This window comes from Caloenas nicobarica, chromosome 22, assembly GCF_036013445.1.
Source record: "Caloenas nicobarica isolate bCalNic1 chromosome 22, bCalNic1.hap1, whole genome shotgun sequence".
Lineage (NCBI taxonomy): Eukaryota > Metazoa > Chordata > Aves > Columbiformes > Columbidae > Caloenas > Caloenas nicobarica.
Genome location: NC_088266.1, coordinates 4,313,508 through 4,337,452, shown reverse-complemented (window position 1 = coordinate 4,337,452; position 23,945 = coordinate 4,313,508). Strand labels below are relative to the sequence as shown.

Genomic DNA, 23,945 nt, shown 5'->3' with positions numbered 1-23,945 from the left:
AGTTATTTGGCATTAAGAGCATTACCCGAGTCACTGACATGGTGTGATCCTTCTAGACAGAAGCCATTTGCATTATTGTTTTTTAATGGAAAGCATGCACAAAGAAAAGACACTTCTCGCAAGCTTACAAAATGATAATTTTATTAGTTAATAATTCCTGCTGTACGCAAATGTGGCGATAATCGTCTCGATTGCTGCCTTCATGCTGTGATCTGTGTTTTACTTTGATCTCATAGGAACTTGGACCGCGATTGGCTGCTATGTTGAACTTTAACTTACAGCAACTGTGTGGCCCCAAGTGTCGCGACCTGAAAGTCGAAAACCCTGAGAAATACGGGTTTGAACCAAAGAAGCTGTTGGACCAACTGACTGACATTTATCTACAGCTGGATTGTGCTCGCTTTGCTAAAGCAATTGCTGATGATCAGGTGAGCTCCAAAAAGATGAGAGGGAAGGGCCAAAGCACTGTGGACAAAAAGGAATGTGCAGAATACTTTAGAAGATTGAACCTGCAGAATACTCCAGAAGATTCTTACTCATACCCAGCTTCTGTCACAGATGCCTGCAATTAGTTGGCTTTCAGCAGATCATCTTTGTTCCTATTCTGTCTGCCCTCTGTAGATGGGTGTGTTTCCAAGTGTTTTGCAAACCTATAGACACACATAAACACCTATAGCACTTCACACCCATAGGAAATTGCCTGGGCATTAATTGCTTATTGGCTACAGGTTCATTGTAAATGAGCAGAAGTACTTTGTCCTAATTTTGCAAGTGGAAAAACTGAAGCATACAAAGAGTTTGGACTCTCTCTCTCCTCGTCAGTAACACACGAAACAGGCAGAGCTGGGACTGAGAATTAGAGCCTTGTTTAACAATCCAAATTTCATTCTCTAGACCAACAGTTTCCAAACTGTATTCCTCTTTATATCACTTTATTAGAAGGCCGTGTTATAAACTGGCAAAATACAACATACATGGGACAATTCCTTGTAGTAGCCTTCAGAGCAGAATGTTAATTCTTCAGGTAGATAAGCTATCGCTCACCTCTGGGTTCTTGTAAAGTTGTCAAGCTACTGAATCTCGTCTCTCTGTGCCTGTGTCTTGTAAGACAAACTTCAAAATCTAGAAGAAAAAAAATGTTCTCAATAGCTACTTGAAATTCTAGTGGAAGCTGGTTTACGATACATGAAGCTGTATTTGTATGTCTGGTGAAGCAGAGGTATCTAAGTAATTCATGACCTTTTTTTCTGTAATTATCTAAGTTCTGATAATTGCAGATAATACCAGTAACACTTCTGAAGCAGACCTTATGCGTTTGCATAAGTATAATTAGCATGCGGTGTATTTTTTTTATGCTGTTATATTCAAGTGGGAATGTTATCCATCATTAGTTATCAATGCTAGCCACAGCAAAGTACGCAGCAATGACATAGAGATTAAAAGGAGAGAAGCCTGTTGGTATGGGAACTGGAATAAAGCTTAATTAACAAAGTAGCCCTTCATAAAAAGGGAGGGAGTGACCAGTATCTTGGAAACTCTCAATGACAGGAAAGAAGTGCCAAGGAAATGCACAGTTGGTTAATGGCTACTGGTGTTAGGAGAAAAAAACCCAAACTAAACCAAACAAAAAGTTGCTTGATCCTGGCAGGGTCTCTCTAGAGCATTCTGATCCATTTCCCATTTGCAAATCCTAGCACGTATTAGAAGGAATCCGAAAACATTTATAAAGCCCTGGGCATATTGCCACAGTTCTGGTCTCCTCTGTGGACTCGAAAGGAGTTTGGGTGGGCGCTGTGTGTCCTCAGGAGTGAATGGTATTTCTTGGTGTGATATAGGATAATGTGGATGAAAGGAGGGCGGTGTTGAACATTTTAAAATCCCCAAGGAAAACAGAAATCTGTGAGACTTGGTGTGTTTTGTTTTGTCATTTAATTCAGCCTTGTGCTGCAGCGTAAATAACAGTTTTTATTAAAAGGCTTATATCAAAACATGGCATTGCGAACTTAAAATGCTGTCTTTAGAACATAAGCAGCTTTCAGAAGTCCTTGCCTTTCTTTTTTTACTTGAAAGCAATGCTCACTTCAGCTGGAACCACAGGATGTGTATTTGGTCTCTGAATCTCGTACTGTGTAGCTGTACAGTTCTTCCTGCACTGGATGGCAAGTTTCCAGCAAGTATTGGCTCCCTCGGAGCTGCCTTACTATTTTTGCAACATCATGGGGTGGGTTTTTTGTTTGTTTTTGTTTGGGTTAGGAGAAAGAATCGCTTCTTTCCCAGTACTGCCTTGCACATGATCAGAGAAGTTAAGAATTTAAAAAAAAAAAATTCATTTAATGCTCTATTTTCAGCCAAGACTTGTGAGAACAAGTATACAGGCAGGAGTGGCAAGATGGATGTTTTGAATAAGGAACAGTTCCAATAATTGCAGTCAGCCTCTCCAAGTGTCCTACTCATTTTAATTAGGGGATGTTGCCTGAACATGACCAGTTCTACAGTATTAATGACCAGTAAAAAAGCCTAAGTCTACCCCAAAGTTGACATTCTGGTGCTAGACGAAATGTGATCCACATGCTACTTTTCCATCTGACATAATGTTGAGGTTTCATTGATCCCTCCTGAAGTTTTAAAAATGCATTAAAAGATCTTTAGAATTTTTATTTTTATGGCATGTTAGGATACAACAACTCAGCAGAGTCCTGTTTTTCTGCTTTGCTTGCAGAGGTCCTACAGCAAAGAGCTCTTTGAGGAGGTTATCTCCAAGATGAGAAAGGCCGGCATCAAGTCCACCATAGCAATAGAGAAATTCAAACTGCTGGCTGAGAAAGTGGAGGAAATAGTTGCCAAGAACGCCCGTGCGGAAATTGATTACAGTGATGCTCCAGATGAATTCAGAGGCAAGTTGAGTTTTCTAAATACTGACTTTTTAGGAGCAGAGAGATTTGTTACTTTGATTATAAATATGAGTATATATTAATAGAAACTATACATGGTGTTTATGCAGCCTTGCGTCCTGCTCTCTTTCAATTAAATAGTTAAATACAGAGAGCTACAAGTTCATTTAGTTTTTTCCTGGGACTGTACTATCTAGTCCTATCCATGTTTCGCTTACATATACTTTAAAACACTAAAAAAAAAAAAAAAAAAAAGGGGTGAAAATAGCTAATGTTTAGTCCCAATTCAGAAAGGGAAAAACAGTATAAAGGCTCAAGTCCACTGCTAATTTTAACCATTTTTGGTAACTTGAGCAATACACCTGATTGGGAGCCCTGAATATCAGTTCTGCACTGTCACTGTGTGTGCAGATAACACTTGTAGCTATTGTCTTCAATTCAATGAGACCCTTGTGCCCCCAGATCCGCTGATGGACACTCTGATGACCGATCCCGTCAGGCTGCCGTCCGGAACCATTATGGACAGGTCCATCATCCTGAGGCACCTGCTGAACTCTGCCACGGATCCTTTCAATCGCCAGATGCTGACAGAAAACATGCTGGAACCAGGTATCGGTTTTAAAGTTTTTAGCAATGAAACTGTTGGCTGGGGGAAGCAATTTGCGTGTAGTTTGTTCTGTGTGCTTTAGGAAGATGGTGTTGAGGCCTCAGCAGAGGTAACGGTTGTTTCAACTTGCACAGAAAAGTTAATTCCATCTGTTTTCCCTTTTTCTGGGGGAAAATCCCTACACCCTGGCCTTGATAACTACTGGGCTAAAGGATATTGTTATGGTAGGTAAATAAGGAATTAATTTACTCAAAGCTGTTCAGAAAATAACATTGATAGAGGAAAAAAATAGTAGTAGATATTCCTGATCAAGTTTCTAGAAAAGGAATTGTTACTGGTCATAAGGAGCTTTCTTATGGTAGCAGTATAAAATATTTAACTGCTAAATGAATCATTCTTTTTTTCTCGTCTTTACATTATTAGTGCCAGAACTTAAAGAGCAAATCCAAGCCTGGATGAGAGACAAGCAGAATGCTGACCATTAAAGATTCCCTTGCTGTGCACACCAACACTCGTGGAAGCGCAGGGCGTGGGCTGTTCTGGCCAGCGGAGCCGTTTCCCTTTGAGCCGCTGGGATCAGTGTGGCCGCGGGCGCTGCCTTGAGCAGTGACCCCCACGTGCGGACCAGGAGAAACGCGGCATAATTCTTGTACATATATTTAAGTGATAACGATGGTCAATAACATGGAGGACAAGCTAGGAAGTTGCTTATGTTACAAAACTGTCCTTCAATATGTCACATTTTGGAGTTTTTACAGCTGGATTATTTTAGCAAAGATGAATGGATCAGGGCAGCATCCCTTCAACCTTATTTTTTACAGCCAGATATCCGTTAATTTGATTGTGGTTAGAACCTTGGACATTTTGCTGCTAAAGTAACTTTTTCCTCTTTCCCTCCTTTCTTCCTCTTCCACCCATCAAACCTGCACTGCTGTCTTCTTTTATTTTCTTTTTTTTGTAATGCAAAAAAAAAAAAAAATCCCTGTGAAAATCAGAATCGCTCCCCTGCCCTCAAAAAGAACACATTCTGTGCGATAACTGTGCCTGCAACAAAGTGTTCATCTTGGGATTGTATTTTTATGTTACACATATTTGCATATTTGGGCTTTAATTGGTGTTAGACACAAGAGTAACTGCAAAAAAGCAAAGATTTCACACGTGGATTTTAATTTCCGTTCTTTGAAATGTCTCTATGTTGCTCTAGATGATCTGGTATTTCTGAAAAGCCTTGAGATAGAAGTATGTTAAAACAGCTGCCACGAATAAGATACTTGGGAATACCAGGATTTCAGTGACTTTTAAAAAATAAAATCCGTTCTTTTAATGCTGCAGATATGATACATGCTAAATGACAGTTCTGAGCCATTAGAGCTTGTCCGCAGAGAGCAGATCCTTTTATTCTTAGAGGCTGCAGTTTGGGGCAGGGTTCGTTTTTTTTATGTTGCGTACCAATTTGTATCCATGGCTTGGCCTTACCAAAGCAGAAAGGGTGCAGGAAATGTAGAATTACATTTTTTAAAAAAAAACTTAAAATATTCGCAAACATTTTTGTATTACTGCCCCCTGCATACAATACTTGAATTTCCTTTTTAAAAAGGATTTGAAACCACAGTGTTTTAAAATTAAGTCTGAAAAAAAAGGTTGTTTTTCTTTTGTTTTTCGCTGTGTCTTCTATTCAATTCCTGACTCTCTTGAACTACAATAAATGATACACACTCGCACAAAATGTTTCCTTTGTCTTTCCTTTGTGTCAGTGAAAGTATAAAAAATAAAGTGATTGGGTGGCTTTGTTCAGGTTTGCAATCTGGAGATAACTTAGTAAATTATGTGAAAAATTTCTGTGCACACAGATAACAGTAATACTTCAAACTAATGAATGTTCCCAAGTGGTGACTCTTATACCTATTAATAGTTACGTGACAGTTGGTGATGGGCTCCAGGGGGAATTGTGGTGAGGTTATATATAATCCAGTGCTGACCTTTGAGATGTGCAAGTAATTCCACATTAAAATGCGAAGATGTAGTGGGGTTTTTGTTGTGGTTGTTTGTTTTGTGGGCGTGTTTTGTTTGGGTTTTTTTGGTGGTGGTGGTGTCCCCTCCATACCTTTGTTTGTTTTCCCCAAGGGTGGGAGGAATATTCCAAAGCTTGTGTCTGCACGGGCCGCTGGAACAGAGCAGCTTGTTTGTTGGCTGGTTTTAGTTCCTTAACCTCCACTCTTTCCACAAATTCAAATCCCCCTCTCTTTCCCTCTTCAAACGTCACAGAACCAAGGCCGCTGCGCTTCTCTGCAAGCTGTCATCCAGCATCCAAATCTATCGTGGTTTCGGAACACATTACACGGGTATGCAGGGAGCTGCAACTGCTACCATTTCACTATGGCTTTTTTCTGGAAGTTAATATACAGTTTTATTGAAAGACTATGAATGGAAAGATGGAAGAAATGCTTGCTTCTAATTTTCTTCAGCTATTACAAATTAGATACACCACCGCTCTTTGTTTCCACGGCATCCTTATGCACAATGAGCAGTCTTATGAGAAGAGCACAAGCAGGAATAATCCACCCTTAAATTAAAAAATGCTGGTTGCTTAAGTGTATGCTGTACTGGGCTCGAGATCTGCTATTCTTAAATAGTTCTTGATGTTTCACATTTGGTCTGTTTTAAATTCACAGCCCTCTTGGATATTAGTTACATGTTTTGCCAGGAAATCAGTAGGGAACTAGCTCTTTTTTTAATGCAAGTATGAAATGAAAATCCTCTTTTTTTTTTTTTTTTTTTTAGATTTATTCCCTTGTACCAACTGAAAGGCTTGTTTGAACAAATTCAAGATGTTTCTCTTAACTTTGTCTGACAGGAGGAAGTAGAAATATTTACATTTGGTATGGGATGTATTAATGCAGAATCTGAATTTATATTTATTCTGCCATCATATTAGACTTTGACCAGAGGAATATAAATAGCAAAGTGCACAGGGAGCTCTTTAGTCTAATTACGGCATACATTTATCACATGAAAATGTTATCAGTGCAGGCATTGCAGAAGACATGGAGGCTGGCGTTAAGTGGCTAAAACAATTTTATCTGGAGTACTACCGAGTATTTCAAAGGTGCGAATTTAGACAAATGCTCTCCCAAATTCAGCGTTCATGGTCAGAATAATGAAATGTATTTTAATACATGCAACTGAATGTACCGTTATATTGCTGTCTTCTGGGTACAAAAGTGAATCAACCCCCAGTCCTTCGGGGGTTAATCGACATTTGAGGAACTGAAAAGGAAAGCTGAAGTTAGTATTGGATTAAGAATAAATCTCCCATGAAAGCGTATCGGCTGTGTGACAATTCTTAGTTTAATGCATTTCATACCACCTGCAGTTATTTGTTATTTCCTCTCCCCATACGAACATGCCATTTACCTTTTTCAATACAATTGTAACCTTATTACAATACAGAGACATATTAGAGAACACAAACTATCAATTGATCAAATTATCTTTGACGTTTATGTGTATCTGCAGAATCTGAATAGCTTTGAGCTGTGATTTGCTCATCACAGGAACTTCCATCAATGTTGCAAAACGTGCTTTTCTTGGAAAATTTGAAGTTACAAGACCATCTCTGGTCTTTACTTGCCCTCTAGTTATGCGACTGGAGGAATTACAGGGGCGAGTTCTGACGATGATAGCAATAGAGTTCAGTAAAACTATTCTATCACAATTTACACTTGCAGAATAGCACAATCTACATCTCTGTGAACTCTTCCCTGCTGGCAGCACGAACAGCCGAATGATATCACAGTGATTTCAGTAACCAACTGCATTTGTTTGTACTATAAATGCAAGAAATTTTTCACAGTCCTACTTGCTCTCAATTTTCTGGTACAATAATGCTCAAGAACTTACCTTATGGTGAGGATCTTCATTATGCGAATATTTTATTGAAAAACAATGTCTAAATTCTAGTTTTAAAGACACACATTTGTAGAAAATTGGATCTGTTTCTGCTGTTTTGCAGGGTTATATAGTATTTGTCAGAAACATGTAAAGGAGTAAGAATGGTCCCTTTCCTATAAGGGAATGAACACTTTTTTTTTTTTTAAACAGGATTCACAGGCAGAACATTGCACTAGAATTCCACTTCCGTACATATTTAGCAAGTTAATTCTACATTACCCAGGGAGACCTGACTTTCAAAAATGACATTTAGAAGGCGAGTCTACTTAAATTGACATAAAATGCCTAAGTTCTATAATTAAAAAGGCATCACAAGCAGCTAGCCCAGGCCTGCCTTTACACCCGACCACCTTTCACCTCCATACTTGGCTATTTAAAGAGCAATTTTCCTCCCGTCTCCCTTTGCCACGAGTCATCTCCCAGACGCTTCACAGCGTGTGTCATGTGCTCATTACCATTTTCTTTCTCAACATGCAGCTCAACTTTCTCTGAGCACTTCTAGCAGATTTTTCAAGACTCTGTAAACAAAACCCGAATTATCATCCTGGAACTATTCTGTGTGAATACTCTCCAAGCTTAGACATAAGACAGTGATGCAGGAACTGCTGTTCCTAAGAGACACGACACAAACTTTGCTTAAGTGGAATCAATCACATTGTCTGGTAGCACACAGGACTGCAGCACACACCCAGTATTTTGACAGCTGGCAGCAGATTTCGAAACAGGTTTTGTTTTTTTAGAGAAATTGGAACTGACCTAATTCCACATGGCCCTAGGTAGAAGTTAGCACGGTTACACCATGCTAAAACCCACTAAATCATATGGCCCATCAACAGGAAGTCTTCCAAAGTTCAAATAATGGCATTTTCTGGGCCATCTGAAAGCCACCTGGTTTTGCTCTGTTGGTTCTGCACTTGTATTTCCCTACAATCTGCTATTCAGCCCTGTATCGTCGGGCTTTTGCATTCACGGCCACAACTGCAGGTCATACGCACACACCATGAGATTGGCAAGGAGAAAAAAAAAATAAATCACAATTCACCAAATAGAAAGTAACTGATACCTCACTCTCCCAAAAACCTGAAAGTGACGGGGAACACAAGAGACACGGTGAAGATTTATATAGTGAACAGATGGGGGCCTGGGAACAAAAGTAAAGCTCGTTCTGAAACTAGAAATCTCAGGTCCCAACTGTTCTCAACAGCTTAAATGCAATTTGCATATGCTGGTGTGTGTATGCAAAATATGTAATTAAGGTATTTCATGTAGTATTATTTTCTTTAAAATGCTTATAAGATTAAACACAAGCCTATTTCTAAGAGTAGTAATGATGAAAGTACTACCAGAAAGGCGGAACTTCACAGCTGGTTATTGCCATAAAAAAAAAAAAATACTGGAAGAGCTAATACAATACCATTGGCAAAACAATTTAATCACTTCTATAAAACATATTATGAGATTAAAAAACAAAACAAAACCAAACCAAACACAAACGTTTTGAAGGGGGAAAAGGGGAAAATTAATCCCTCCCCTCTGACCTACCATCTTTAGGCCTCGCTTAAGACTCAAAATCCTACTGAATCCCCCTGGAGCTGGCGGGGAGCTGGCGGATTCGCCACTCCAGCCGCCGTGTCTGGGCAGGCAGCCACGCCTACCCGCTCACGGGCCCCTGGAGCCGGGGGCGCTCACATTAAAAGGCTTTTTTTAGTCACAAGTGCTCAATCTCTGCTCACGTCTTTGGTTACGACACTCGCCGCTCCCGGGCGCGCAGGGCAGTCCGCCGCTACCTCAGGGGCGCGCAGGCACACACCACGGCAGAGCGGTGACAGGGCTAAGGTGTCCTAATGCCGCTCGCTATAGGTTAAAAAAGGGACGACGCGGGCTCCGTCCCGAGTTCTGATTGGCCAGGGATGGAGAAGAACCGATTCCCCGTATCCCCACATCTCGGCGGAGGGATTGACTCACGGGGAAGAGTGGGGATCGTCATTGCGGACGGACATTCCCGAGCTGTGATTAGTGGACGGCTGTGTCAGCCTGTGATTGGCACGGCGGGAGGCGGGCACGCGCCGACTCTGCGCCTGACGATTGGTCAGATGCAGGGAGGAGGGAGCGCCGGCGCGCGGCTATTGGCCAGGTGGACGCTCCTCCCCCTGCGGGGGCGGGCTTGGGCTCAGAACTGCGGGATCCTGTCAGTGTGGGAGCGGCGCTGTGCCGAGTGCATCTTTGCGTTCGTTCTTCCCGGCGCGGCCTTTTTCTTTCTTCCCTCCCCCTTTCTCCCCTCCCTCCTTCCCTCCCTCGCCCTTCCCGCTTCCTTCCTGGCGGCGGGGGCGGAGGGGGGGTGTCTCCCAGCCTCGGTGGAGGCGGCGAAGCGTGATGGCGACCGCCGGGCTCTTCTGTTTCCTCCGCCCCGCGCTGCGCTGTTTCTCCGGCCCCGCCGCCTTCCCCAGCTGCTGACAACGCCGGCGGCCCCGCACTACCCGCGTTCTGCGGATACCCCCGCCCAGCCCCAGGTGAGGAGCGGCTTGTGCTGAGGGAGCTCGCCCCGGCGGCGGTCGGGAGGGGAGCGCGGGGGAGCGGCTCGATGCCGGGCGGGGGGGGATGGATGCCGTAATGCGGTGGGGGAGGCGGCTCTTGGGCAGGGGGAACGTGGCGGGCGCCGCGGGTGGGATGGGGCCTGCGGGCTGGAGGGGGGAGCGCTGGCAGGGCTGGGTGCCCGGCAATGGAAGGGCAGCGGCACAAGGGCGTGGGGCCCGACTCGGCCTTTCCTCGCCCGCATCTGCCCACTGCGTGTGCTGGTCCCCCGGGACGCTTCCTTCCCCTTTCCCCCAGGCGCTCCAGTCACGGCGGGCCGGCCGCTTCCCGTGCTTCTCTCCTCGTCGTGAGGGTCGGGAATACCGCCGCGTTTCGCCGTCCTTTCTCTCCTTTCTAGCCCAGGCGAGGTGGAGGCGATAATTGCTTGTTCAGGAGGGCGGCGTAGTCCCTCAGCCAGCTGGAAGATGCAAGGATGTGACAGGATTGTGGTTTTCAGGGTGGTTTTCGTGGACCTGTCGGCCGTGGACGTGTCCCTGGGTTCGGTACAGCACAATTGCCCGGGCAGCCATGTTGGGAGGATGAGCTGACAATCCGCTGAGCTCAGGCAGGAGACGGGATGACAGGCCTGGTAGCTCTGGGGTCATGGGCAGAATATGGGTGTTAAACTGAGGTTGCAGAGCTAGAATTCACCAGAAACAGGTGGTGGGTTTGTAATTGTTCCCTGAAACGTAAAATCTCAGATTTTTAAAGTATATTTCTCTTCACTTCCAGCTTCTTCTTAGCTCAGTTCTCTTTGTTATTGCGCAATCCAGTACATTGGTGTGTTGACAAATAGAGATATGCTTATATGATCAGGCTTTTGGTGCATTGCCAAGTTCTGAACCACTCTTATCTGGCACCTTCACTTAGTACAAAGATAGCAATTCATAGTGTGTGAGTTCAGCTGATACATCAGACTGTCATCACAACCTGATCCTTAGTGGAGGACCTAAAATTGGATTCACTCTGGTCCTCTTGTTCCTCAACCCCTGCTGCTCTGAACAGCTGTTTTGCTAACTTTCCATGTACTAATCTCTATCCTTGTTCATTTTCTTTCTTTAGAGCTGTTCTATGATTAAATTGCAAGCATTTTTTTGTTAGCACTTTCTTTGGTAGGGATAACTATGCAAATATGGCACAATGGCTGGCTACATTCAATAAAAGGGATTCTTCATTTGTGTTGTGTGGGGTTTTTTATTTGAACGTTGAGATAGAGATTCTGAACACTGTTTTTCTAACCACTTTTAACTTGTTGCAAACTTATCTGAATACAAAAGTAACAATTTGACTCTAAATACCTACTCTGTTTGTAACTTTATTTCAAAAAATAGCAATTTATTCTGTATTTTGGCATTGCATCAAAACTGGTTTGTCAGAACTTTCAAATACATCTGAGGATCCAAGTCATAATGAACTGCTTGTTTCTTTAAACATTTGTGTGAAAGTCCAAACCTAGTTATAAGTGCTTTGAGACCACAAAGGGTGATTGACCAACAGCATTGGCTTTGTCAGCTTGAATAACAGAAAATGGACAAGGTTCTTAGGTGATTTAATGACACACTTTAATATTAAAACCTCACTGTGTGACTTACAGGGTGGATGGATATTTTTTAATAATAGTTTAAAATTAGTGTAAAATTAATAAGTAGGATTTGCCTTTGTGCTGATGGAGCTCACTAAACAAATCAAATATTATCTACCACCTGTTTTTTATCATGTCAGACTCAGGCACACAGTTCCCTTCTTTACTTGGTTGCTGACTGGATTGATGCAGACTGAACATTAAAAGATACACAGGTAGTAGATTCTTTCTAAGACACTAGGAGAATGATTCATTCTAGCATGGATGGCAGCCTTGTAAGCCTATAGTGAACATATAAAAGACAGCTTCCTTTTTTTTTTTTGGTTTTTCTTTTTAAAGATTGTTCTTCTAAATCTGTACCACAGACTGTATTGCACATCTTGTTTTGCTCTGTTGCAAGTCACGTCTCCTGTTACCACCCCGTAGACAGCATCTTGTAGTAGTGAGTGAAACTGCTGGGAAAGGTGAACATGAAAAAGCAGCTGCAATTTGCTGTTTGTGATGTTATGCAACTTGGGCTCATTTTGCCTTATTTTATCATTCTCTATGATGTGGGCAAAACTGCCTTGATAAAATTTTACAGCCAGTTAAACTTGCTGATAAGTGGAAAAAAAACGAAAGCAACCAAACCAAACCCAAACCTCAAAACCCCAACAACTTAAATGTATGGGAAGCTTGGGAAATTATGTAGGTTTTGGTTAATTTTCTTAAGGAAAATTAAATCTTAAATAATGAGATGGTGTTTAAAACATCTGAAGTCCATATGCAGCTACAAGTAGGCATTTTGCATACTTCAGCTATGAAAAGTAGTAGAGTTGAGAATGAATGAGATTTAAAATTGTACCACATTTAATTTTCTATGAGCACAAAAGCTAGTGTGGGAAAAGCTGGTAATTGCAAAAGTCTAGCAGATAAATCTTTATGCTGTTGTAAGTTATTTTGTGACCTGTTCTGTAAGAATTTCTGCACAGCTGTGTTTCAAACAAGGCTATCATTTAGTTAGTGCATATGGAGTCTCTGGCAATATACTTCTCATGCTTTCTTATTGTGAATATGGTGTTCAGAGGTACTCAAGGATTTTTTTCTTAAAGGTTTGGTTTTTTTTTTTTAAAGATTCGCTCCATCTTCTCTTTGCCAATTTCCTATATATACTCGTTATCTGTAGAAGTTAATGTAGTACTCTGAGATGTATTTCTGTGAAAACAGCAGAAAAAAAATCTTTGTATGTGGAACTCTTTAGTAAGATGGGAAAATAAGCTCCCTACGTTTCATAAATAATAACAACGCATTGATCGTAGTTTTGTTTTCTTAAAAAAAAAATTCCCTTCATTAATGGCCTTCCCTTCATTCATTGGTCCTTGCGCGATGGTGACAAAATGACGGTTTTCACATTAATATGGATAGATGAGGAAAAGCAAGATGAGAACCACTAAGCCGATGTCAGGTAGAGTTCCTATGATGTGCTACACCCTATGAAAATTCCCCCTACTCATATTTTTCTGCAGTCTGCAAAGTAAACCATGTCACTAGGAACTTGACAATAACAGAGATTTTGCAGTTCATGGATTTCTTAAATTGTATTTCAAGAAACAATGCTTCGTGGCCATGTCCAGTAACATTTCTCTTTTCCAGCAGCAATATTCGGGGTCGGTTGAATAATGCTACCGGGATGGATGAGGATTAGTCTCATCACGTAGCTTTCATGTGAGGGCACATGTACTTAGGCGGGGATCGTATTAAGAAAGGAGAGCAAAAGGAGGTTATAATGAAGCTACATGTTTGATACACTTTGTTATGCAAAAAGTAGGCACCTCTAAGCAAGAGTGAATACAGCAGTCCTCTAAAATAACCCAGAGTCTGTTAAACTTTGAAGGTCATGCTTTATGTTTAAGTTTTTAGTGAAACTTCTTAATATTTTCTACTAACCTAAAGTTAATTGTGTGGCCACCTCATGAGTTGTTATTGTACCAGTTTGCTGTGCCACTGACATTGAAGTTCAGTTGACTTGTTCCTGAAGACACTGGTAATATTGTAGTCTGGTGATAAACCTCAGGTACCTGCTAAAATAAGGAATGCTTTAAATTACTGCTTCTACTTGATGGAGTAATTTAATTTCTGCCTTCAGCATGTGATGGCATTAATGAAGTAATGCAGTTTTATTAAAAACTTCTTGTACTGCGTGAAGATGTGTCATAACTTGAATTAAGCATGTATAAGTATTTTTACCAGCTGTGAAACGTACTTCAAAGCTGAAGTGCATCTGCTTTAGACCTGCTAGTAAGTTTTATACTGTTGTGGCACTGTGATTACAACCGTTAAATGAGCATTTCATTGATATGTGGTGTATAGATAACCATAAAAGAAGATGCCAAGATTTCTGGGCCATGCATGATGAGTTCTGCCCATGTTAACTGGGATTCAAGAAAGAAGTGGCTGTGTACAAGGATAAATCAACCGTGTAATCATGTTTTCTCAGCATGACCTTCCAGGTTCTGAGAGTGCGGCATGGAGGCTTTCCTAGCCAAAGGTGGTAGCTTTTTACTAGACCTTGATGGCATTTTGCTTTTAATCTATATTATTGCTTTTTGAGTCTGTTTAACTTCTTTACTGACAGTATCCTGTAGCCATAAGTTAAACTACTTAATTGTAGGCTGACTGACTTTTTTTCTAATGGAAAAGGTTGGTTGAAGCCAATACAATTGAACCAAACTCTATTAAATCCTACATTTCAATATTGTCTTGGACATGCCTTGAACTTTGAATTGTGGATATCCTGGATAGTTTGCTGCCAACTACAGTGCCCCATCATTTGACGTGGTGGGATTTGACCAAGTATTCTGACAATGAAGATGGATTTACTGGTGAACATTTGCAGAAGATAGCAATATTTACCTTGAAGGCAGTAGTTTTTGATTCATCTTCTTCCTTACAGAGTAGTATGTCCTCTAATCACTAAATATATAAGTAATGATTAGTTTTTATTTCTTTTGAGAAGAAGACTTTCTCAGGACTGCCAGGGGTTCTGTAAGGTTGTTGCATACACCCTTTCCTCTGGAATGGTGTGTATTGAAAGTCAGTGTGATGTGGCCCATCACACTTGAATCAGTTTTAACATGGTTACTAATGGATTGTGACAGCAAGAGAACCTGGATATGTAGTATATGGCAGCTAGCTCCTGCTGAAATCTGAGTAGCTGTATTACTGCTAAAATTATCCTTATTAGCTTAAGCCTAACACATGTTGCAACCAAATCTTCATCTTGGTATTCGTGTCCCTACTTTCTGGGAAGAAAACCAAGAAATGAAAACAAATCTGTTTGTACACTTCAAAAGAATTGCTTCACATGACAGAAGCTTTTGACTAGGGGGACAGCGTACAGGTGCTGTTAAGTGTATTTCCAGTTCCATCTTTGAAGTGACAGCTTTTGGGATGGTGGATGATTGCGGAGCAGAAATTGAAGTTATCAAACAACTTTGAACCTTCCTAATTTTATCAATGTCTTGAGTGCAATAGCTAGAAATAGCTAAATTGTATTTTTCTTTTTAGAAAACACCAACAAGAAGGATAACTTGAAACACTCTTCACCCCTTCACTTTCAATTTCTTGACTGCACTACAAGCAACCAGAATGTCGGGGGCTTCAGTGAAGGTGGCTGTTCGGGTCCGGCCCTTCAATTCCCGAGAAACCAGCAAAGAATCCAAATGTATCATCCAGATGCAAGGCAATTCAACCAGTAAGTTTGTTTTAATCTCATGAGAGAGTCTTTTGCTCTCCTCTTCCTGCTTAATCCTCTTCTTTTTGTCGGATGAAACTCAGTGCTGTGTATCAGTTATATTATCTAGAGTTACTCCTCTAGGGAATCTTCTTCTCTTTTGAGGCTGTCATTACAAACTAGATTGTTTCTGAATTTGACTAGAAAGAATAAATCACGAGTGTCTTGATTTTAATGCAGTTGTTTATGGTGTTTGCTTGTGGTGAGTTGAGAATTTTACAGAAAGATTAGAATACCAAAGTGCAAATGTTTTGAACGGCAGTGTGTGGGAGTATCATGTGGACTGACAGATACAGGATTGAGTTGCAGATTGCCACATGGTAATTGTTGTGGTATAACTCCTGCTTGGGGCTGGTGCTGGAGTTCTTGGTGCGCTTATTCTGCAGTCTGTGCCTTTGTTTAGGAGCATAATTTGAGTGAGAAAGCTGAGGGGAAAGGGATATTAAGTTTTATGCTTTCTATATTAGATATCTAAATGATGGCAAAATAACAGACTGCATAAAATCATCTTATTTTCTAACTAATTAGAAGTGTTAGGTTTCTTAATTCTAATTCTAGGGTTCTAATTTGAAGAAGACTCTTCTATGGGAAACTGAATATGGGCATACTATTTATTGAAATTTTTTTTAACACGCTTTTCAAGGTCAAAGCAGTTATTGATACCATTTGGTTCAGTGTCATTGTTCATCCCACTCAGCACTAGGCCCAGTGCAGCTGTGTTTGCAGCGTTGCCTGCAGCGTAGTCAGCCATGCCAGGGTTCCTGGTGAGAGAAGAGAAAGTTAGTGGGCTCTAAGGACTTTTCATATTGATAATTAATTCTCTAGGGTGATGGCCCTGTTAGCAGGCCTTACTATCAGTTAGCTTGACACTGCCTAATACATTGTTCGTTTCATATTCTGCTTCTTACAGAATATTTTCAAGTGAAACTTGTCATCAGTGGACTTCTGAGTTGTGTTTTGTTTTTTCCTCTGAGATAACTTTGTTTAATTTTGTCAGTCTTTAAATAAATTTGAAAATATATCTGCTTTAATATTTTGTTTAAATTACTGGATGGGTGGTTTATCATGATCTCGGTCAAACTCACAAGCAGCTTTTTGAAATGAATAACTCAAGAATAAATCATGATTGTCAGCATATCTTTTGAATGATTTATACCAATGCATCTTATTTGCAATGTATTAATTGTTTATTGCCTGTCCACTCCATAAATGACTGGTTTTGTGGTGAATGGGAAAAAGATTCTGCTGTATAATACATGGGATGCAAGGTGACCTATAGACCTAAGAGTATTTTGTGTGTCAGTAGTTCTTGTACTCATTCTTTTATTGGGTTTTGAAATATAACAAATATGAACAATGTTGGCAGCTGCTGTCTTGGATTATTGAAATGAAAAGCTAAGCTATTCTGTGCCTGAAGACTTGCCTAGTGTTGTGTTTTGGTTTTTTTGTTTGTTTGTTTGGGTTTTTTGTGGAAATGATTTTATAATCTTGTCTGTAAATAAAGAATACAAAAATAAAAAGAAAATGAAGCAGAGGTTCAAGCTAGTAGCTACAAGACAGCATTTAGATATTCATCACTAGCAAAGATCGAGTTAGCTTATTCTTTTAAAAAGCTAAATAAGTATTTAGAAAACTAAACTAGTGAAGCAGAGAAATAAGGAAGTATCCTACCTGGAATACAGCATGTTTCAAAAAGATGGACCCAATTTGGAATCACTTTGCTTTTAAATTGGGTCCATCTTTTTGAAGCACCCTGTATGTCCTCTGCAATTGATGTAACAGTTGTGCACTAGATGAATGAAAATAGGTTTTAGCATCTTGTGAATTCCGGTGACAGAATAAAACAAAGTACTCAAATTGTAGTTCGTCTGAGATGATTGTGTATTCTGATTTGCCATAAACCACACTCGGGTAAAAACACACCAGTACAGTCTAGGTTATTTTGAAAGATATGAGTGCAACTGGATCCCCAGGTTAGGACTGAAAATTGCCTAGTTGGATTTTAACTTGGTAGTCATCTCTGTGGCTTGGAAAGGTTGGAAGGTTCCTTTGTGGCCCGCTTAGGGTGTTGGCTGGTTAATGGAAATAGGTGCAGTGGAGGGGTCCCCTCTGCCTGGAACAATAGTCACAGCTGCTGTTGTAGACATATGACAGGTGAGTTTTCAAGCAGGCATCCCTGGCATCAGGAAAGCTTCATCAGGCATTCTGGAGTTGATTTGTAGAGGCTGAGGAAAAAAATATTTTTCTCTAAATGGTGGTGGTGTGTTGTGTTTGTGGTGTGTGGTGTTTGGGGTTTTTTTTCCCCTTTTTTTCTTTTCCTCCTTTCTACATTTTCTAAACCTCTGGTCTAAAGCTAAACATGTAAATTTAAAAAAAAAAATCTAACTTAAGTTCCTTTTCTGTTAGGGTTCTTTCTATATATATTTTTTTAAGATGTGTCCTGCTTTATGCAGTTGTTCTGGAGCAAAATAAAATAGGGTGAGAAAGCAGGACTTAATTTGAAAGGCTTTTGATTTATGGTGTGTTTGTCTAAATTATTGATAATTGAAATATAATACTAAAATTAAAGATTCTTTTTATCAAATGCTTGAATTATATGCCACGTTTCAGTGTGCAAATAGAAGAAAATGCAAATTATCAATGGGAACTACTTTTAAGAACTGGATATTTTTGCCTCGTGGATTCTTTAAGATATTGAGGCTGGCAAAACTGAGTTCCCTGGATCCCAGTGCTACACAATATCCTTATAATGTAGTGCTGCCATGTGTCTGAGGGTCAGAATGGCCTTTGGAGAAGGCCTTTGGCTCTGGGAGATGTAATCAAGTAAAAGCAGGGAGCAAAGGGAGATATTGGTTTGTCTGCCTTGAAGCAGAAAACATGTGAGGAAAGAATTCAGTTTGACTCCAGGTGCTTCACCAGCTACATACAGAGAGCTGATATGCATCTTCTGCAGGAGGAGGCTTTCAGGTAATCAGCTGACGATGAAAGTTTTGGAATGGTTTTGGTTCAGCTTTTCCGATGGGTAGAGCAGTATTGCTCAGCCGGCTCCCGCTTGGTGCGCAGCCCGCTGGCATGCCGTTCTCCCAGAACACCAGCTGCAGAGCCGGTATTTATAGCACTTGGATCTGTAAGAGCAGCTGAGGATGAGAGCGGCTTTCTAGCAGCTTCTGTGAGCAAGCGTTTTCCTTGCCCTGGTGCTATTGAGCCCAACGCCCTCCCCCATCCAACCTTTCTCCCAGTACAGGGTTGAAATTCCACAGTGCGGAGAGAATCCGGTTGAATTCCAAATGAGCAGTTCTTAGCTTCTACTTGGTTTCCTTCCCTTTTAATGATTTGAAAAATGCAAACAATGCTTTGAAAAGCAAGCACTGCCTTACAAGCTGGAAGTGTCCATTTCCCTTCATTTATCTTTTATAATAACAACCCTGAAAGTCTGTCTTATAAAAACAATATAGCCATATATCTGATTGCAACGTACGCCTCAGAAAGAAGCCCGTATTAAACGTGTCTTTGGGGTGTTATTCACGTTCCAACAAACAAAGAATGCCTGCTCCACCCTGCTCTCAGTAACAAACGTGTTCTCATTGTTGTCATTCCAGTCTACAGATGGCGCAGATATATTTTCCAGACCCGTGCACTTTCAGAGATTGTATATTTAATGTTAATTTGGTCTTGTGGAGTCAATTCCGAAGGCACCCAATCTTCTATATTGGTTAAATTGGTTATTCAGACATCATAAAATAAAACTACAGTTCATATTGATTCAAATAGAATTTGAAGAAGGCACAGAAATGAATTATTTGGTATTTCTTTCCCTGAATGTTACTGCTTCTAAAGTTCTGTCTAGACAATCATGCTTTTTTTTTTTTTTTTTAAATTTCTGTCTGTTCCTTTACCAATGGTTAATGAGAACACAAGTGAAGACAGGACGGTGCCTTTTTTGCAAGCTGTTATCTCTTAATGTGTGTCGGCATTTGGCAGGAATGCGTGCTCTGTGTAGGTTACTGCTGCCACTGGGAGAATTATTGAGGCTGGTGTGACGCCTCTTCTGTGAGCTGAAACCTAATTTTATTTCATACGTAGAAATTACAGAGGCTTTGTGCCTTCAGCATTGACAGATGTGATAGCAATATGAGAACAGAAGATGTAAACAGCAGAAAGGAAGCTGTATTGCACAAATGATCAAGTTAATTTTCTCCAGTTCCATACCTGACTTTCACCATTATTGGATTTTATTTCTGATTGGCACTTGATAGATTTGTTTTTTTTTTTTTCTTCCCCAATATTAATCTGTTGGTCTGTCTCTCCCTTCCTCCCACCCCCAGCACAGACTGTATATCAGCTAATCCCAGGATTTAGCCCAAGTTAGTTCTGTGTGCTGGTGTTTATCTGGAGGGCAGTTAGCCAGTTCTTCCCAGGAGTGCCCTTCAGTGACTGGTGGGTGGCCCGGCTGGTGGCCGCACAGCCTGGAATAGGAGTCTGCGCACTAACAGAGGTGGAGCTGTTGACTCTGGTGACTTCACTTTGAATGCAATGAGGAATAAGAGAATAATTTAAACTCTTACCTCTTTTGTGTGCTGTGCACTCTGGCTCTCTATTCCAAGAGCTTATTAGAAATAATTGCTTGTATCCGCAGATACTGAAATGCAGATATTTTGCAAGTTAGAAATTTTGCGACACGCTGAGGAGCAATGCTGACTGGGATGAAACCAGATTAGGTTCAGACTGCAAATTCAGTGTCATTATAATCTGACGTGAGGTTTAAGTGGTTAAAGTAGTTGTGGTCAGTCTCCGTGCCTGCAAAAATATTTATGTGGCTGAGTAGATGGGAATGGTATGAGGGGGCTGATCTTGGCTCAGCTTGCTTGCATTTTTTTTTCCTTTCTTCTCTGTAGGTTTCCCGCTGTCTGTTTACTTGGTTAATTTTAATGGAGAATGGAAGTGTAACTCCAGAAATAAAGGCTTGAAGTGGGAATATGTTTGTGTTTAGGAATGGGTGAGAAGACAGAGAACACTGCTTGCAGTTGGAAGTATCCCACAGGACTATAACTTTGCATCAGCTCTCTGTCTGGTTATAATTGTAAAATAAAGTGGATATTTGAGGTGTGCTTTTTGAATTTCAGTTTCAGCAAATCAGGATTGGATTGTGAAGCAAAAAAAAAGTCCAAAATAACAATAGGAATGCAAAATAATACATATTACAAAACATACTGATACTGTTTCAATAGTGAAGTGATTCTTCAAAGTTCGCTAACAGTTTTTGCTAAAATAAAAAGCTAGCAATGAATTTGATCTTATAGATTTGAAAGGTTGAAAGTGAATGTTATTTTTGTGCTAGCTGATAAAGCAGATGGTGGATGGCTTGAAAAATGTTAATTAAGGAACAAGTAGGATGGACTGTGGAAGTACCTTATGCCAAGGAATGAAGTTGTCTGTTTAAGGGCATGTTAAAATCCAAATGTTTTGTGGAGATTGGTTTGTTACTGTTGATACAGCGCATCTAAAATTATAATTCTTTCATTGATTTTTGTTCCCACTTTCTCCTTGTCTTTTATTAGGCTGTACTGCTCCTACTATATACTTCTGTACAAGGCCTAACTAGTTAAATACGTGGACTTAGATAATGATACAAAAGTTTAGATTATTTGGTGTGAAGAAATTTGTTTTAAAACTGTCGGCTTCCTTACCTTTTGGTCAGTGATACATAAAACTCACATGTTTGTAGTTACAGCTATCAAAAACCCCCACCAAAGTTAAACAGCTAAGCAGCTAAAAAGAATTGTTTAAATCATTTTTGTTTCAGAGAATATGTGAATTACTCCTGCTTAGAGGCACCTCAGGTAGCGTGAGGCAGCTCTGTGTGACTTACTGTGTAGCTGTACAGAGAAATAACCTTTTAAGATGCAAGCTGGGTGTCTGGGCTGGGATATTAAACGCTTCAAATTAAATGATAACACAGCGTAGCTATTCACACAGTGCACTTTTATTTGAATTTTATATCAATTTATGACATGTAATTACTTCTACTTATTCTATTTGCTCACCAAGGTAGAAGACTGGTGTAAATATTATGTCTTAAGGTGAAGAATGTTATTAAGAATTTCTGGAAATTCATAATTGAAATAAAAAGGAATAATGTGGGCATTAATCTCCCTCAGCCAAATCAACAGTTCTTATACTTTAAAAACATGAATATTCCCGTGCTTTTATTCTAAGCCTTCCATTCCAAAGGTAAATGGTGGACATTAATCCAAACAGTGATTGCTGCTTTGATCTCAGAAGAGTTTTTAGACACGGCAGTAGGAAAAACCTGTCTTCAGCTTGTTTCATCCTTTCCAGGTTTCTGAGTTATGTGTGTAACCTTTTTCAGTAGCAATGGCATCGGAGATGGTGATTTTGTAAAATATCCCTCCCAGTTTCTCTTTGCAGAAACCTTAACTTGTGGAAAGCTGAAAGACTGCACATGATCTAAGAAGTTGGCTCTTGGTGAGCGAGGGGCCTGAAAAAGGGATTGAATTTCTCAGAAACCGGCTGCTCGGGCTAACTCCAGTGTTCAAAGTTGCGCCGGTGCCATGCTGATGGTAACTAATTATAGCTGCAGCACAAAGCGGTAGTGTCAGTTTGCAAACTGAAAAGTTAATTGCCACATTGGACCTTTGAAATAGCAGATAAACAAATTTATTCTGTAAGATAAAAAGGCCATTAATGTGTTCCTGCTGTGGTCATCTGTCTTATTGCCTTTCTCATTTCCTGAGGCTCTGTAATTAAACTATTAGCTTGCGTACCATGCCGTGAGTCCGCTGTGGTGAGGAGACAGATGATGACCTATTTCATGATTTGCTAATACAATTCATCTGGGCCTTGCATGGTTTAAAAACCAAACAGCCGAAAAGCTTTGTGTTCTTGTGCGTATTGGAGACACTGGAAACAGTCCTCTTTTAAAATTCTGTTTCTTTCCTTGTTTGGCTGAAAACACAGCTTGCTGAATAAAATGGCATGTGTAATCCATGTTGCCCACTCAGTCTAATTCCTGCATGATCATTCTGTTTTCCAATTTGGCATATGAACTTTTAGGATAAAGCTTACCTCTCCTGTAAGAAGTCTTCTAATTTCTTCAGAAATACCCATTAACTTCCTTTATAAGTAGCTAGCTTCATGGATTTCCTTGTCCCTCCAGAGAAGATGTTTGGTGCTACAGACGCCTTCAGGTGAGGTCAGTTACTTCAGTCTGAATTCCTGGTTTCTTTGCCTCACCATCTTCTCTTGGGTGTCTTATCTCCCATTTTTGTGTACCTGATCACTTGGTTCAACTCAGACCACAGCAGGCACGGCTGACGCGAGCAGCTACCTGCTCAGTGTTCCAAATGAAATGGATTTCAATCCACTTCAAGTCTGTTGAGGTTGTAGTCTTGTATTTTTCTCACTCAGTCAGCTCTGCTGGATTCATTTGTAGACAGAATTCTGCGGAACCAGCAATCCTGAAAATGGAGGATGTAGACTGTGTAAGAAACAGGAATGGGATAAATAGACTTGAGGCTTGGACCAGAAGCTGGGCTGTGACTGGATCCCAGCAGTGAGGGACAGCATGCAGAGCTCCTGGCAGCCAGGAGGTTTTCGCTGACCCGTTCCTGCTGCAGTGGAAGATTTTGGCCAGGCAGCTGCATTCCCAACCTCTGACAGAGCTGCCTCCTTGCATGTTAATCTCCCTTTCCTGATATGCTTCTCAAAATATGCTTTGCAAAAACATGCATCCTAGAAAGTAGTTTTCAAAATAGTGAGCTGGACATGGAACTTGGTGAGAAGGCTGAGGAAAGCCTGTCTAAGAAAATAATAATAATAAATAATGGCTTAAAAATGGGGCGCAGTGGAATCAGTTGCATAAATCATGGAGCCTGAACTTCACAAATGTGGTGGATCAAATTTAAGTTTGAAGTGAGCAGGATGAAGCTGTCATGGCAAGCTTGTAGTGCAGCTAGAGGTCGTGCCTTTCATGGGTGGTCCCTGTGCCTTCATGCATAGCGAGCTGAGTGGAAAAACGAGCTATTCTTCTGATTAAACGTTTAGCTTCTTTGCTTTCTATTTGTAAGTGGTGGACTTTTTCTAGAGATTTTTAGGTATGGGGGTTTGTTTGTTTTTAACTTGCAGGCCAAAACAACTGAAGAAAATAATGTTCACCCCCAAAGGTTGTTACATTGAACTAATGTGGAGATTGTTTTTTATTTGTGCCTTTTTTTTGGGTAAGAGCTTCCAGGTACAAGGCATTACTTCTTCCTTACCTTTCAGAACTTTGATGTTAAATAATTGAGTGAGAAATGAGAAGTTGTTTAATTGTAGCAGTCTGGAATACACTGAGAGAACTGATTTAAGTTTGGGGTAGGGGATTTTTTTTTTTAATTCACTTTAGAACTGGTTTCATAGTGTGTTCTGTAGATGTACTGCTGTTTGGTCAAAACGAGTAAAAGGAAACTACAGCCATGTATGATTGCTTAGGTTACCAGTTTGTTATGTGTTGATGCCCATGTTGCTATCCAAAGCCACAAGCATTTTTGCCATTTGATACTATCCTGGTGC

At 40.5% G+C, this 23,945-nt stretch overlaps 2 protein-coding genes and 2 long non-coding RNA genes across 10 annotated transcripts in view; 2 read left to right on the top strand and 2 right to left on the bottom strand.

The window, feature by feature from the left end:
- Nucleotides 1-5,212, top strand: part of UBE4B (ubiquitination factor E4B) — a 35,463-nt gene extending 30,251 nt beyond the window's left edge. For both annotated transcript variants that reach the window (XM_065650108.1, XM_065650107.1), the window contains 4 exons: nt 237-428; nt 2,720-2,894; nt 3,354-3,500; nt 3,922-5,212. In XM_065650108.1, the coding sequence (XP_065506180.1) occupies nt 237-428; nt 2,720-2,894; nt 3,354-3,500; nt 3,922-3,983 (576 nt within the window). In that variant the 3' untranslated portion in view covers nt 3,984-5,212. The remainder of the gene's footprint in view (nt 1-236; nt 429-2,719; nt 2,895-3,353; nt 3,501-3,921) is intronic.
- On the bottom strand, nt 356-9,272 carry LOC135997489 (uncharacterized). The gene is made up of 4 exons (XR_010607449.1): nt 8,992-9,272; nt 6,691-6,765; nt 1,045-1,122; nt 356-465 (listed from the first exon to the last, which is right to left on the bottom strand). It is a non-coding gene; the product is annotated as an uncharacterized LOC135997489 (long non-coding RNA).
- A 341-nt stretch (nt 9,273-9,613) lies between these two features.
- KIF1B (kinesin family member 1B) overlaps nt 9,614-23,945 on the top strand; it is a 76,445-nt gene continuing 62,113 nt past the window's right edge. For 3 of the 6 annotated variants that reach the window (XM_065650103.1, XM_065650102.1, XM_065650101.1), the window contains exons 1-2: nt 9,614-9,959; nt 15,149-15,335. In XM_065650103.1, coding sequence (XP_065506175.1) covers nt 15,230-15,335 — 106 coding nt within the window. In that variant the 5' untranslated portion in view covers nt 9,614-9,959; nt 15,149-15,229. The remainder of the gene's footprint in view (nt 9,960-15,148; nt 15,336-23,945) is intronic. The other 3 variants (XM_065650105.1, XM_065650104.1, XM_065650106.1) reach the window with 2 other exon arrangements.
- LOC135997490 (uncharacterized) lies at nt 15,980-22,964 on the bottom strand. Its single transcript, XR_010607450.1, has 3 exons — nt 22,461-22,964; nt 19,940-20,013; nt 15,980-16,135 (listed from the first exon to the last, which is right to left on the bottom strand). It is a non-coding gene; the product is annotated as an uncharacterized LOC135997490 (long non-coding RNA).